The sequence below is a fragment of the Sander lucioperca genome, chromosome 1, assembly GCF_008315115.2.
Source record: "Sander lucioperca isolate FBNREF2018 chromosome 1, SLUC_FBN_1.2, whole genome shotgun sequence".
NCBI lineage: Eukaryota > Metazoa > Chordata > Actinopteri > Perciformes > Percidae > Sander > Sander lucioperca.
The window spans coordinates 1,320,232-1,332,559 of record NC_050173.1 but is presented as its reverse complement, the minus strand read 5'-3'; the positions used below and the strand labels follow the sequence as shown (position 1 = coordinate 1,332,559).

The following is a 12,328-nucleotide window of genomic DNA, read 5'->3' as shown; positions in this document are numbered from 1 at the left end:
CTATTCGAAACGCATCACCTGACCGCTCATTTACCGCGCAAGCCCGAGCCCAGCCCAAGCCCGTATAAAATGATAGAAATTAAGACCGAAGATCCCGTTGGGTTCGGGCAAAGATCTTCAGCTCTATAGTCATGTGAGTTACATGTTCGCTACGTCACAACTTATTCAGCAAAGCTGTTTCCATCTCCCATTTTGTGCAACTCTTTTTCGAAAAAGGACGTTTTTTTTCCGAATTTTGCCGTTTCCATCAACATTTTCTAATGCAATACTTCAAAATGCACATAAAAATACGTTGATGGAAACATGACTATTGTTATTAAAATTACAGCTACTATTGCTTCTCCTGTCATGCAATTACATTTTTCAACTGCTTCTGTTGCTTGTGATATTTCTGCAGGAGAAGAAAATGGTGAACCAGCTGAACATTATGCTGTTTTCAGACCACGGTATGACAAAGATCCAGTGGATGGAGAAGGTTATAGAGCTGGACAAGTATATCAACATGACAGCTATTGTCAAGATGATGGACAGGGGACCAGTGGTCAGTCTGTGGCCCAAAGATAACAAGTACCAAGAGGTGAGGCCAGAATCTGTATATATTCTGCTCTGCCATCGATGCACTTTGTGAGACATGGAGACATTTACAGATCTAAATGGTGACCAATAACATTGAGTCATGAAAAGAATTTAAAATGACAAAATACGGAGATACGAGGTTTCTGCCTGACAGCGATGATATCGTTTTATCGTCATTTTAAATTCTTTTCATAAATGTAATGCTATTGGTCACCATTTACATCTGTCCGTGGGTTTTACAAATATTTAAACCGTGACGAGGAGAATTCATCGGACTTTTTCTGAGGTAAAAAGCTCAATAAAATGTTTTCAAATGAGCCTTTTCAACCACCTCCTTCTCCTGTTGTCCACTGTGTGTCTAAAGCAGGCTGTACAATGCCAGTGTAAAGATGCTACAGTGGGCTCCTAGTAGTCTAGATGTGACCCAGAACCATAGACAGTGAAAATAATGGACGTAGAAGCAGTGACGTCACCCATTGGCAATTTGGCCATTGCCATCTTGTGTCAGGAGGATTTTCTTGACGAGAGGGCGGAGCTGGGGAGGACGACACAGCCGAGCCAATGTTGATTATGCTTGCAATGGTGCTAAGAATGAAAGTTGTTTTCAACCCTTCTAAAGTGAGTCATCCAGAGATATCCGGACGATATCGGTCAGGCAGAAACCTCGTATCTCCAGTCCCTCCAGAAAAATGCGATTATGCGATCGCATAATTCAATGCATAATCAGCCGCATTGTTTCAAATACGCCGCACTTTCGCCGCATAAATTGCCGATTTCCGCGCAAAATATGCAGGGCTTGCATGATTTCATAATCCCTGCATTTTCGTTGCAAAAAAGTCACATATAAGTTGAAAAATGTTGCGTTTACTTCACACAAGAGCAGCCATGTTCCCTGTTGCCATGGGAACTTTATGAAGTGACGTAATTATGCGACGTGAACATCATCGAAAAGCTGCAAATCCCGCGATGAAGCCATGATGAAAACGCAGTTTTTGCAAGTTCCCGCAATTTCATTGCATAAAATTGCATAAATATCCCGCAATATTTTAATTTTTGCATTTTTTAAGAAAACGTGCCGCATAATCAAGGATTTTTGCCCGCAACAATCACAAAAAAACTCTGCATTTTTCTGGAAGGACTGTATCTCCATATTTTGTCATTTTAAATTCTTTTCATAAATCAATGCTATTGGTCACCATTTACATCTGTATACCATATATACCATCTGTAATATTTAAACCGTGACGAGGAGAATTCATTTGACTTTTTCTGAGGTAAATAGCTCAATAAAATATTTTCAAATTAGCCTTTTTTGCATTTCGTAAAAAACACATGTTCTGGACATACAAGGTTTTTGCCTGACAATGTCTAACTATAAATCGAGGAATCTCTGTGTGTGTGTGTGTGTGTGTGTGTGTGTGTGTGTGTGTGTGTGTGTGTGTGTGTCTCCGCCAGGGACGTAGCACAAGATTCTGGGCCCCGTAGAAAGACATTCTTTATGGGCCCCTCCCCACATCCACAGCTATTCATTTTAGCATATTTTTGGGCCACAGCCACAACAAGGGCCATTGGGTACTCAGTCGCCTTTCCACCATCAGTCAGACACCCCTGGTCTCCGCGTGTGCAGTACAGCAGCGCGGGGGCGGGGAGTTGCTCCATATAAGACTCATTGATTGCGGTTTTACCGGCTAGCGGTGTCGTGAAGAATGTGGTCATCCGCCAAAAAGTGATTGCTGTCTATCCTCCATGCAAATGATGAAACGAATCGTATACAAACACATGTAAGATAAAACGTTCAGGCTCTTGGGATCTCCAGCACGTTGTTTTGTTGCCGTCGGTTGCGCACATTTCTCCGGCCGTTCTGCCCGCTGTAGTGGCCCCCCCAGCAGGCTGAGCCCGGCTCTGTCCTTCCACTGCCTGGGCCACATCGCTACCTGGGTGTATGACGGTTAGACGGAAAAAGGGGACACGTTGAATGTCTAGATGAGCAGCCGAGCCGCACCTGATTGAACCGCGCTTATAGTTAGATAAAGTTGTAAAAAAAAAAATGATAATGGGTCAAAGACAAATAAGGATTTAAAATTTGAAAATAAATGAAAGTGTCAAAAAATGCCAACTCAAGCAATTTCTATTTTAATTAGAGTGTTCTATATACATCTCAACAACAGGAATTTAATTTAGAAATGCAATTTAATTTTTTTTGATGAATCATGTGATTTATTCCATGAAAAATGTCCTTCCTGGGTAACGGGAATGGATTTAAAAAATATTTAAATGTCTACCTTTTTAGCATATAAATGTTTAGGCATATCCATAGTTACAGCTAATCAAATGCACACTGTTCAAAAAAACTAAGTTTTTAACCCAATTAATATGATATATTTGGGTATTTATAATTAAATGGGCTCATCGTTTGATTTTGGTCACACAATATTCCATGCCAAAAACAGAAAAATTATGAAAGAAGTCTTAAAATGCTTTACAGTAAAGGTTATCAGGTTATTATTGTATACTCAGCTCAGGAAAACATGATTGTGTAATTTACCATGAAAATCTGAGTTTAAACACTTGACTGTGTCATTGTTACTCGGGCTGACATCCCGTTAGCCAGGAATGACATAATCCAAAAATGCCATAAAAGATTAAAGAAATTCATATTATTTTATTAATATAATCTAACATTATCAACACAATGCTTGAAACGTGATAAATACTAATAAAAAACTATTTTCATTAACATGTCCAATCTGGATAACAGAGGACATGTCCTGGGTAACAGAAGATCTTCGTTATCCAGGAAGGACAAAAACATGATTTTCCCACCAAAACTCTGTCAAACATGGCATACTCAGCTAAAATATATCTTAGCCTTTAAAACATTAATGCCATATTTCACATGAAATAGGCATTTTTTTAAATATCAAAACATCAAATATGTTTTATTAGCGTTATCCAGAAAGACACATGATTTTTGGACATAGTTCAACAGTGACCGAAAAAGCAAAATAAAAACTTTTTTAAGAGAGAATTACTAAACTCTCCAGATGTTTTGGGGTCCTCCATAATCTTCTTTATGATGTAATATCATATTTCATGACTATGTAATTGCATTATGGGTAATTTATGGATTTTAAGGTCTGTTACCCAGGAAGGACATTAGGGAAATCCAAAAGTAAGGACAAAAGTATTTCTTGAGTAACATTTTAAATAAGGGTAGGATTGTTACTATATTTGTAGGTATCACTGCAAACATCGACACAATTGTGCCAAAGTAGATAATTAATGCTCTTATTATTATTTTTGACATTTTTGTCACATTTTTATACTTAGATTTTAAGCCCGGACGTTACCCAGGAGGGACAGTTTGGTACTTCTGAGCTCAATAGCTCTTTGAATTTTATTTTTTTGCAATAAATACCTATTAAAGTGAGTAAAGAGGGGAGAGTTGAGTAATATAATGTAGTTTTTTAAAATTAATATTTATCTTTTGCATTATGAATATGCTTTGGACACCATAATTGACATGCCACGTCTTTACTGAGAACCAAGCAATCGACCCGTTTCCAAACAGGCACACACTCAAAAAGGGCACTGCACTAGTATATAGTAAAGAAATCTAGGTACAGTTCGGGGAATTCTTAAACTATATGAAACCCCGTCCTGTGTCCTACTCAAATCTGATGGTATCTTTATAATATATATTTATTCTTTGCAACGATTTTTTCTGTTCTATCTTTTGTTATATTTTGCACTATGCAGCTCAATCCAATCCATTCCAATCCAACTTTATTTGTAAAGCACATTTAAAACAACCAGGTTGACCAAAGTGCTGGACATTGACATGATTTAAGACAGATTATAAACACACAAGTAACAAAACAAACATTTAAAACAAGTAACAAACTGGAAAATGAAAATGCAGAATACAACTCTCAAGCAGGTTTAAAGGCCAATGAATGAAAGTGAATTTTAAGTCGTGATTTAAAAATGTGAAGGCTGGGGGCCAATCTGACATGCAGAGGCAATTCATTCCACAGCCGCGTTCTAGGGACAACAAGGAGTAGCTGGTCAGCAGACCTTAATGACCTCAGAGGAGTGTGCGGCTTCAATAGTTCAGCAATATAAGCTGGGGCTTGACCATAAAGAGCTTTAACAACGAACAACAGAATCTTAAAATGTATTCTAAAGCAAACCGGTAGCCAATGAAGGGAGGCAAGAACAGGTGTAATGTGATCTCGTTTACGAGTTCCGGTAAGGAGTCGAGATGCAGCATTTTGAACCATTTGTAATCTAGAGGGAGGCCTGGCTAACACCTACATATAAAGCATTACAGTAATCCAGGCGAGTTGTGATAAAAGCATGTATAACCCTCTCAAAATCAGTGAAAGATAAAAATGGCTTCAGCTCGGTAAGCAGCCTGAGCTCAGGGTAGGGTTGCACGATATTGACAAAATGTGATATTGCGATATCGATTATGAATATTGCGATATCTATATTAATTTCAATATTTTTAAACATATGTAAAATTACAAACGTTATGGGAGAACGCATCAAAATAGAATCACAACAATATAGTGCATAGTTAGAATTATGTACGGCTCCGTAGTGCCGTAGTGTTTTATCCACTCTGTGGATGGGCATCATATCTTTGGCCAAATAGTACATGATAGCATTGGTGATTTCGGTGTGTCTCTTTGAGTTCTTGTCGTACTTTGTGCCACTAGCAAAAAGCACTTGCTAGCGAGGCTTGTTTGGCTAGCTCTGGCGTATTAACTGCAACAGGTTTTTTTTTTTTGGGATAGTATCATGCACTCATCATAAAGTGGCTTGTGGTGGTTTTTAAGATGCAAAAATAGGTTTGTTGTATTGCCTCTTGCACGGTTTACCACCATTCGACACATTTTGCATAGTGCATTAGCCTGTGCAACATCTGTTGGCTTAACACCAAAGTATTACCAAACTATTGAGGAGGCATTTAAAGTTTCCTCTTCAATCTCTGGTATTTCGTCTTCTCCCTGAGTAACACTCATTTTCTTACTTTTGTGTTCTTAGTTTTGCTCCACTGACTCCCTTCGCTCTCTCTTTAGGTCTTCTTCATCTTTAGGCTTCTCTGATTTGTTCTGTTTTTTTTTGTCTCTATCTATTTCTTGTACACACTGTACACTGTCAGTCTGTCGAAATATGTACACACCTCACGTGGTACGCTCCATAGGGTTTGTCACGTAGTGGACCCGTGCGCTGACGTGCACTAACATGTGCAAATGGCACGGTGACTGGCCAATGAAACATGATCATTATAGCGTTTCAAGCGGGCTCTAAATCAAACACAACTAAGCCACACAGCCAACGGACGGGACGTATCACTCCACAAAATAAACAAAATATCGCACACTTTTGATATAATATTGCACAACGTGATATCGCGATAACGATATTGAGTCTTTATATCGTGCACCCCTAGCTCAAGGATATGCTTCATTGACAGTAAAGATACAGGATACTCTCAATGGTGCACCTGCAGAAGTTGCAGAGTATCCTGAAGTCCATGTTGAACCTCTTTAACCTGTGTGGGGAGCAGAGCTACTGTCTTGCAGTCTTTGTGATAGGGTTTCAGGTCAAATCTGCATTCTTTTCTTTGTTGACTGGAAAGCAAGGCAGTCAGGTACTGTATGTTGTTGCCTGTTAGTAGCTGGCCAAAAGGCTTCTATTTGTTTTTATTTCTTCCTTGTCTTCCTTTTTAAGTGCATCTTGGCTCAGGGAAAATGAGATGACCGCTTCAGATATGTTTCATAATAAAAATCAAATATGTTTCGCCGCCGGCCCCCTGAAGGATTCTGCCTTCGCCGCCGGCTGCCTGAAGGATTCTGCCTTCGCCACCGGCCGCCGGAGGGGTTTCCCCTTCACTGCTGCCAGCGGTCCTGCTGGTTTAGGCAGTTTTGTCCCCTGTTCCCTAGTGCCCTGATCCCCAAGTCCAGTGCCCTGATCCCCGAGTTCTGTTCCCTGTCCCGAGTGGCCCCTCTATGCTCCCCGAGTGCCCTCTCTGCTCCCCTGTTCCTTGTGCCCCAGTGCTCTCTGTTCCCTGTGCCTTAGAGCTCTCTGTCCCCTGTTCCACATTAGGTCACACATTCTCTATGCAGCTGTCTGACCAACTAGCACTAGTTAGTAAAGCTATATTTTGTAGAAAGGTTTGGTGTTAAATTAACACTGTTTGTGTGTATCTGTGTGTTATGCCAGGTATATGCCGCGTTGTCCCAGGTCCCTAACATGCGTGTCTATGCCAGACAGGACATCCCTGAACGTTTCCATTTCAAAGGAGGGAGGTTTGTTTCCCCCCTGACGCTGGTGGCTGAGCCAGGCTGGTTCATCATCGAGGTAACAGATAATATTTCACTTGTATCAACACATTCACTAGGACAAAGTCTTCTTCTCTTCACTTGCAAATTGTTTTTATATGAGCAACTGCATTTGAAGTGAATGCAAACATATGTATAGATACAAAACGATATATATACTGTATATATATATATATATATATGCGTGATCTTATGACATTGCAAGAATCTAGCTGCCGTGGAAGGTTACCATTTAGTAGCTTTTCTGAATCACATGTGGATTGGTATTGTTGCAGCCATCAAAAATGAAGACTGCAACATCAGAAACAATACTGCATACTTTGTTCTATCTTTTGTTAAAATGTGTGTGTGTGTGTGTGTGTGTGTGTGTGTGTGTGTGCACGTGTGTGGCGTGTGTGTGTGTGTGTGTGTGTGCGTGTGTGTGTGTGTGTGTGTGTGCGTGTGTCCAGAACAAGGAACATCTCCCATACTGGAAAAACGACTCTGGGGAACCCTCAGCCTGGCAAAATGGTTGGCATGGTTACGACAACGAGTTCCTCGACATGAGAGGCTTTTTCTTGGCGACAGGACCTGGTAACAAAGTCATATTTTAATAGTAGCTACAATCTGGGCATTATTTTTCAAGCAAACAACACCCTGCTTCACCATGTTACTGTATCTGTCCTAAAGCAACCACCACCTTCTCCTGTTGTCCACTGTATGTCTAAAGCAGGCTGTACCATGCCAGTGTAAAGATGCTACAGTGGGCTCCTAGTAGTCTAGATGTGACCCACAACCATAGACAGTAAAAAATAATGGACGTAGCGGAGCTGGGGAGGACGACGCAGCCAAGCCAGTGTGTTGATTATGGTTGCAATGGCGCTAAGCTAAGCTAAACACTAAGGAGTGAAAGTTGTTTTCAACCCTTCTGAAGCGAGTCATCCACTGGAGTTTTACTGGCGGTAAACGCGGACCACTGAGTAATGCTGCAGTTCATCTGCATGTACGGCAGAACAGAACATCAGCAGACTTTACCTTAAGTTACCAGCTAACACTAGCGCTAGCTAGCTAGCATGGTTGGCAGGGTGTTACCGACAGTGTTGGGAAGGATACTTTCAAAACGTATTCCGTTACAGAATACAGATTACATGCCGAAAAATGTAATTTGTAAAGTAACGTATTCTGAATACTTGGATTACTTCCATTTTATAAGTGTAGGAATGCGACCATCACATACAGCTTACTAAACAGGTCTATTCTGGTGTGTTCTTCTGTTCCAACTGGCTGAATGTGTACCTGAACAAGCAGATAGATTTTTGTATTTGTAGTCCCGAACTGCATACTACAAAAATCTAACCGCAGTCTAAGCTACCACGAGCTAATTTTAGCTAACGTTAGCTAGCATGTCAAATGGGGCTAGTCAGTCTTTCAACGGCTCTGGGGCTAGTAAATCAGCACATAGGAGAATGTAAAGTCGCACGTCAACTATAAAATAGCAAGGTGACCAGTAAAACTACAGTAGATGACTACCCTTGGCTAAAATAAAAATAACTTACTTTAAGATGCTTCTTCAGGTTGGAGGTGGAGTAAATTGGACGCTGAAAGGAGGTTGGTTGCTGGCAAGCAGAGGTTGCACTGCACAGTTATATTTCGTTCTCCCTTCTTTTTTTTTTAATGTGAACTGCTGTTTGAATTTCCAAAATAGAAACACATTCCTGCCCTGGCTCTGTTGTGCCGGTTGCGGCTCCATCTCTACCTCTATCAGTGATCACGCAAATAGCTAATTTTCTAAACTTCTGGGAAATGCATGGAGTTGCCTTAATTTATTCATTGAGTGAATAAACTCGTGAATAAACTCGTGAAACAGCCAAGTATCATCATGTAATCCGTTGATTTCAACAGTGTAACTGTATTCTAAATACCAACTATTTAAATTGCAACTGTAATGGAATACAGTTACTCATAATTTGTATTCTGAATACGTAACGCCGGTACATGTATTATCTTACTCCCCAACACTGGTTACCAAACACTGAACAACACATTTTTAGGCAAACTCAAGTGTTCCAATTAACTTTGATGAAGTGAAAACACACAATGAGAGTGACAAAGTTTAAGATGAAAACATGGACAACACCCACAAACCAGTTCAGGGCTATTTTAATGTACACATTGTTAGCATGGTTAGCATTGCTAAGCCTCTTTCCTGATTTACAGGTCCCAAAGCATCCCCTGCGTTATCGTCTATTTTAAACAAAACAGGACCATAATGTAAAAAAATGAGCATCATACTGAAGAAGAAAAAGACTTGAAACTAGCGATTGAGGCCATAAACTCATTATGAAAATGTTTTTTTTTTTTGCAACCAGTGGAGTTGCCCCCTGCTGGAAATTGGATAGAATGCAGCTCTAAGGCATTTCGACATTGGCTTCGCTTTTCAGACCCGGAAGCTCCGTCCATTATTTTTTACAGTCTATGCTCTCCATGCCCAGAACCCAAGTGGGCCTGGGTCTTGGTTGTTTCTTTTGTGGCAGACGGAGAGTGTGAACTGTGCAGGAGGAATGACATGTACTGCTGCTCGTCAGTATGGTCTCTAGTTTGTGGTGTGGTCAGGATATTCATTTGAGATGTATATCTAATTACGTTTGCTTCATTTCATCCAGACTTCAAGCGGAATGTTCAGGCTGCTCCAATTCGATCAGTGGACATCTATAACCTCATGTGCTGGACGTTGGGAGTGAAACCTTTGCCCAATAATGGTTCCTGGTCTCGGGTAGAGTACTTACTGAATAGTTCTGATGGTCCATCTCTGCCCACAACCCTCTGCTGTATGAGTGTGATAGGAGTACTGCTTGCACTATGGCACTAAGCAGACCGATGTCGGAGCATTTTCAGTTTTGCCTGTGGTTTTGTTTTCTTCTGCAATTTCTCTTGATTTTCATTTGGTCGTCAATCAATCATGGTGAAAGATGAAAAGTTAGAGATACATGATTTCTGGGTTAAAGGGTACTATCCTAATAATTTTCTAATACGTTCCTACAAAGTTTCCTGGAAAGAACTTGCTCATTTAAAACTAACTACAGGGAAAATAGGAATATTCTTGAAAAAAACTGCTCCATTATTCATTATTAATCGATTATTGGAAACATTGTTCTCTATATACAGTATGTTACACTGTATGCTTGCCTTTAGACACATTTCACATTTTTATGTCCAGCCAGACTAAACTGTGTTCTCAGACTAAACTGTGTAGGTTACACTACCAATTAATAGAAATCAATGAATTGGTAGTGAATGTAGAGGCTAAGCCCAAGCTTTAAGCCCCTGAGGTGCTGTTCCACTGGTAGAGTAATTGACACACTTTTTGATCAATGAAAGTCCAAATCATATTTGCAGTTAAAACCTTTGGTTCCATTTATTTCCATGAGAGCTTAGTTGGGTTTCCAGACAAATCCCTGCTTGTATATATGCCTGTGTAGTGTTGTGGTGTTGGTGTGCGTGTGGTCAAAAACTGTATGTGCTTCAAAGATTGGTTCCTATTTATACCAAGGGCACTAATTGGCTCTTATAGTGAACAATTTAAGTATTTCCAAACTACATAGTTCTTTCTGGGAAACTTCCTAGGAAATGGTACAGAAAAATTATACAGACCCCCATAAAAAAAGCATTATGATTTCTGTGTTTTGTAACCTTGAAGCTGTTGAATGTAAACCTCTTCTCTTGCCATTTTTGTTTCAAGATCTAATTTTCAATTTTCATTTCCAGATCAGAATCAATCATTTTAAATATCACATAAGTGCACTTTTAAACTGGTCATACAGTAAATAATGCTGACGTTGCCTACTTTTGATACATGTAATAGGTTGGAATGGTGTAAGCTATACTTTTTTATTGGCAAAGCACAAATACATGTATGTTTTGAAACCCGACACTTTTCCTCATTTTCTGTTTGGGCTCTCACTCTTTATGCTGGATGATTATAACAGATGCTTATTTTGATCTGGCTACAACACTCCATTTGCAGTCCTGTATGGTATAATGTATGGAGCTAATTTCCTGCCAAAACTTAACAAATAAAACGTGTTTTACAAAATCCCCTACGATTCACTGACAAACAGTGTGGCTTGCAAACACAAAACGCCATTACCAAACTAATGCATTTTGTTTTGCAAATGCAGAACTTTTTCCTACAAAGGAAAAAGAAATATCATGTGACACACAAATGTAGAAAGGATGTTTTGTCTCTGGCCATACAACTAGCCAACTAGCTAACAGAACTGAACGTTGTCGGTACTGACAATGTACCAACAGTTTCATTTATTAAAGGCAGGGTACAGCAGCATAAAATTTTTTAACCGTTAACAGTTAACCGTTATGAGTTATGTATAGATATGTAAATATATATATATATATATATATATATATATATATATACACACACACACACATGTACACATATATATATATACATATACACATATATATCATATATAATATATATATATTATATTATATATATGTATATTTTATATATATTATATAATTATATATATATATATATATATATATATATTAGTGCTGTCAAACGATTAAAATATTTAATCGCAATTAATCGCACATTTTTATCTATTCTAATTGTCACTTGATTTCTTTTTGTCCCATTATTTTTTCTCATTTTAATGCTCTTATCAACATGGTACGATACTTTTAAAACGGTTCCTGAACCGAAAGATAAGATAAATATATATATATATATATATATATATATATATATATATATAATATATATATATTTATTTAAAAAACGAGCACCTTGTTCAATTGTATTTGTCTGTTCTGTATGTTCAAAAATATAAAACAATGAAAAGTTGATCTAAAAAAAAAAAAAGGAGCACAAAACGGCGAAAACAACCACTAGATGGGAAAAGGGTATGTTACAATAACTTTGAATGCACCACGAGGCTGGCGAGATGAGGCTGAGTCAGCTCAGTCTGTGTTTTTCAGACAACGGCAGCTACAGTCTGGTGTTAGAATCCTCTACAGTGAAATACAGTCACACTTTACACCGTTTAGCTGTCAGCATTTTAACCGTCTTTACTCCAGCTGCTAGCTAACAGTAGGTTAACGTTAGCTGCTGCTAAGTGTAGTGTTAACTAGCGTCCCGTGCGGCAATGTTTCACTTCCCTCTAACGTCCGTTTTCGGAGCATCAGAGAGAAGACGATTCACGTAGATGACATTTTCCCATTCAAAACGGCGATTTTCGCCGAAAAGCGACTAGTTTGCAGGTATGTACTACTCTTTGGCCGGCTCGCAAGCCCAAACAAGTGTGTCTGTTGTTTTGTTTCCAGTCTAGCTAGATCCGGTGTGGTGTTGTAGTTTTTCTAACGTTACTAGTTGTTGCAACAGCATGTGAAAAAAA

The 12,328-nt window shown here is 39.1% G+C and overlaps 1 protein-coding gene across 1 annotated transcript in view; it reads left to right on the top strand.

Annotated features, from left to right (window-relative positions):
* enpp6 (ectonucleotide pyrophosphatase/phosphodiesterase 6) overlaps positions 1-10,837 on the top strand; it is a 29,447-nt gene extending 18,610 nt beyond the window's left edge. The window contains exons 5-8 of the mRNA XM_031288304.2: positions 398-577; positions 6,811-6,948; positions 7,379-7,502; positions 9,572-10,837. Of these exons, the coding sequence (XP_031144164.1) occupies positions 398-577; positions 6,811-6,948; positions 7,379-7,502; positions 9,572-9,777 (648 nt within the window). The 3' untranslated portion in view covers positions 9,778-10,837. The remainder of the gene's footprint in view (positions 1-397; positions 578-6,810; positions 6,949-7,378; positions 7,503-9,571) is intronic.
* Positions 10,838-12,328: the final 1,491 nt, after the last annotated feature.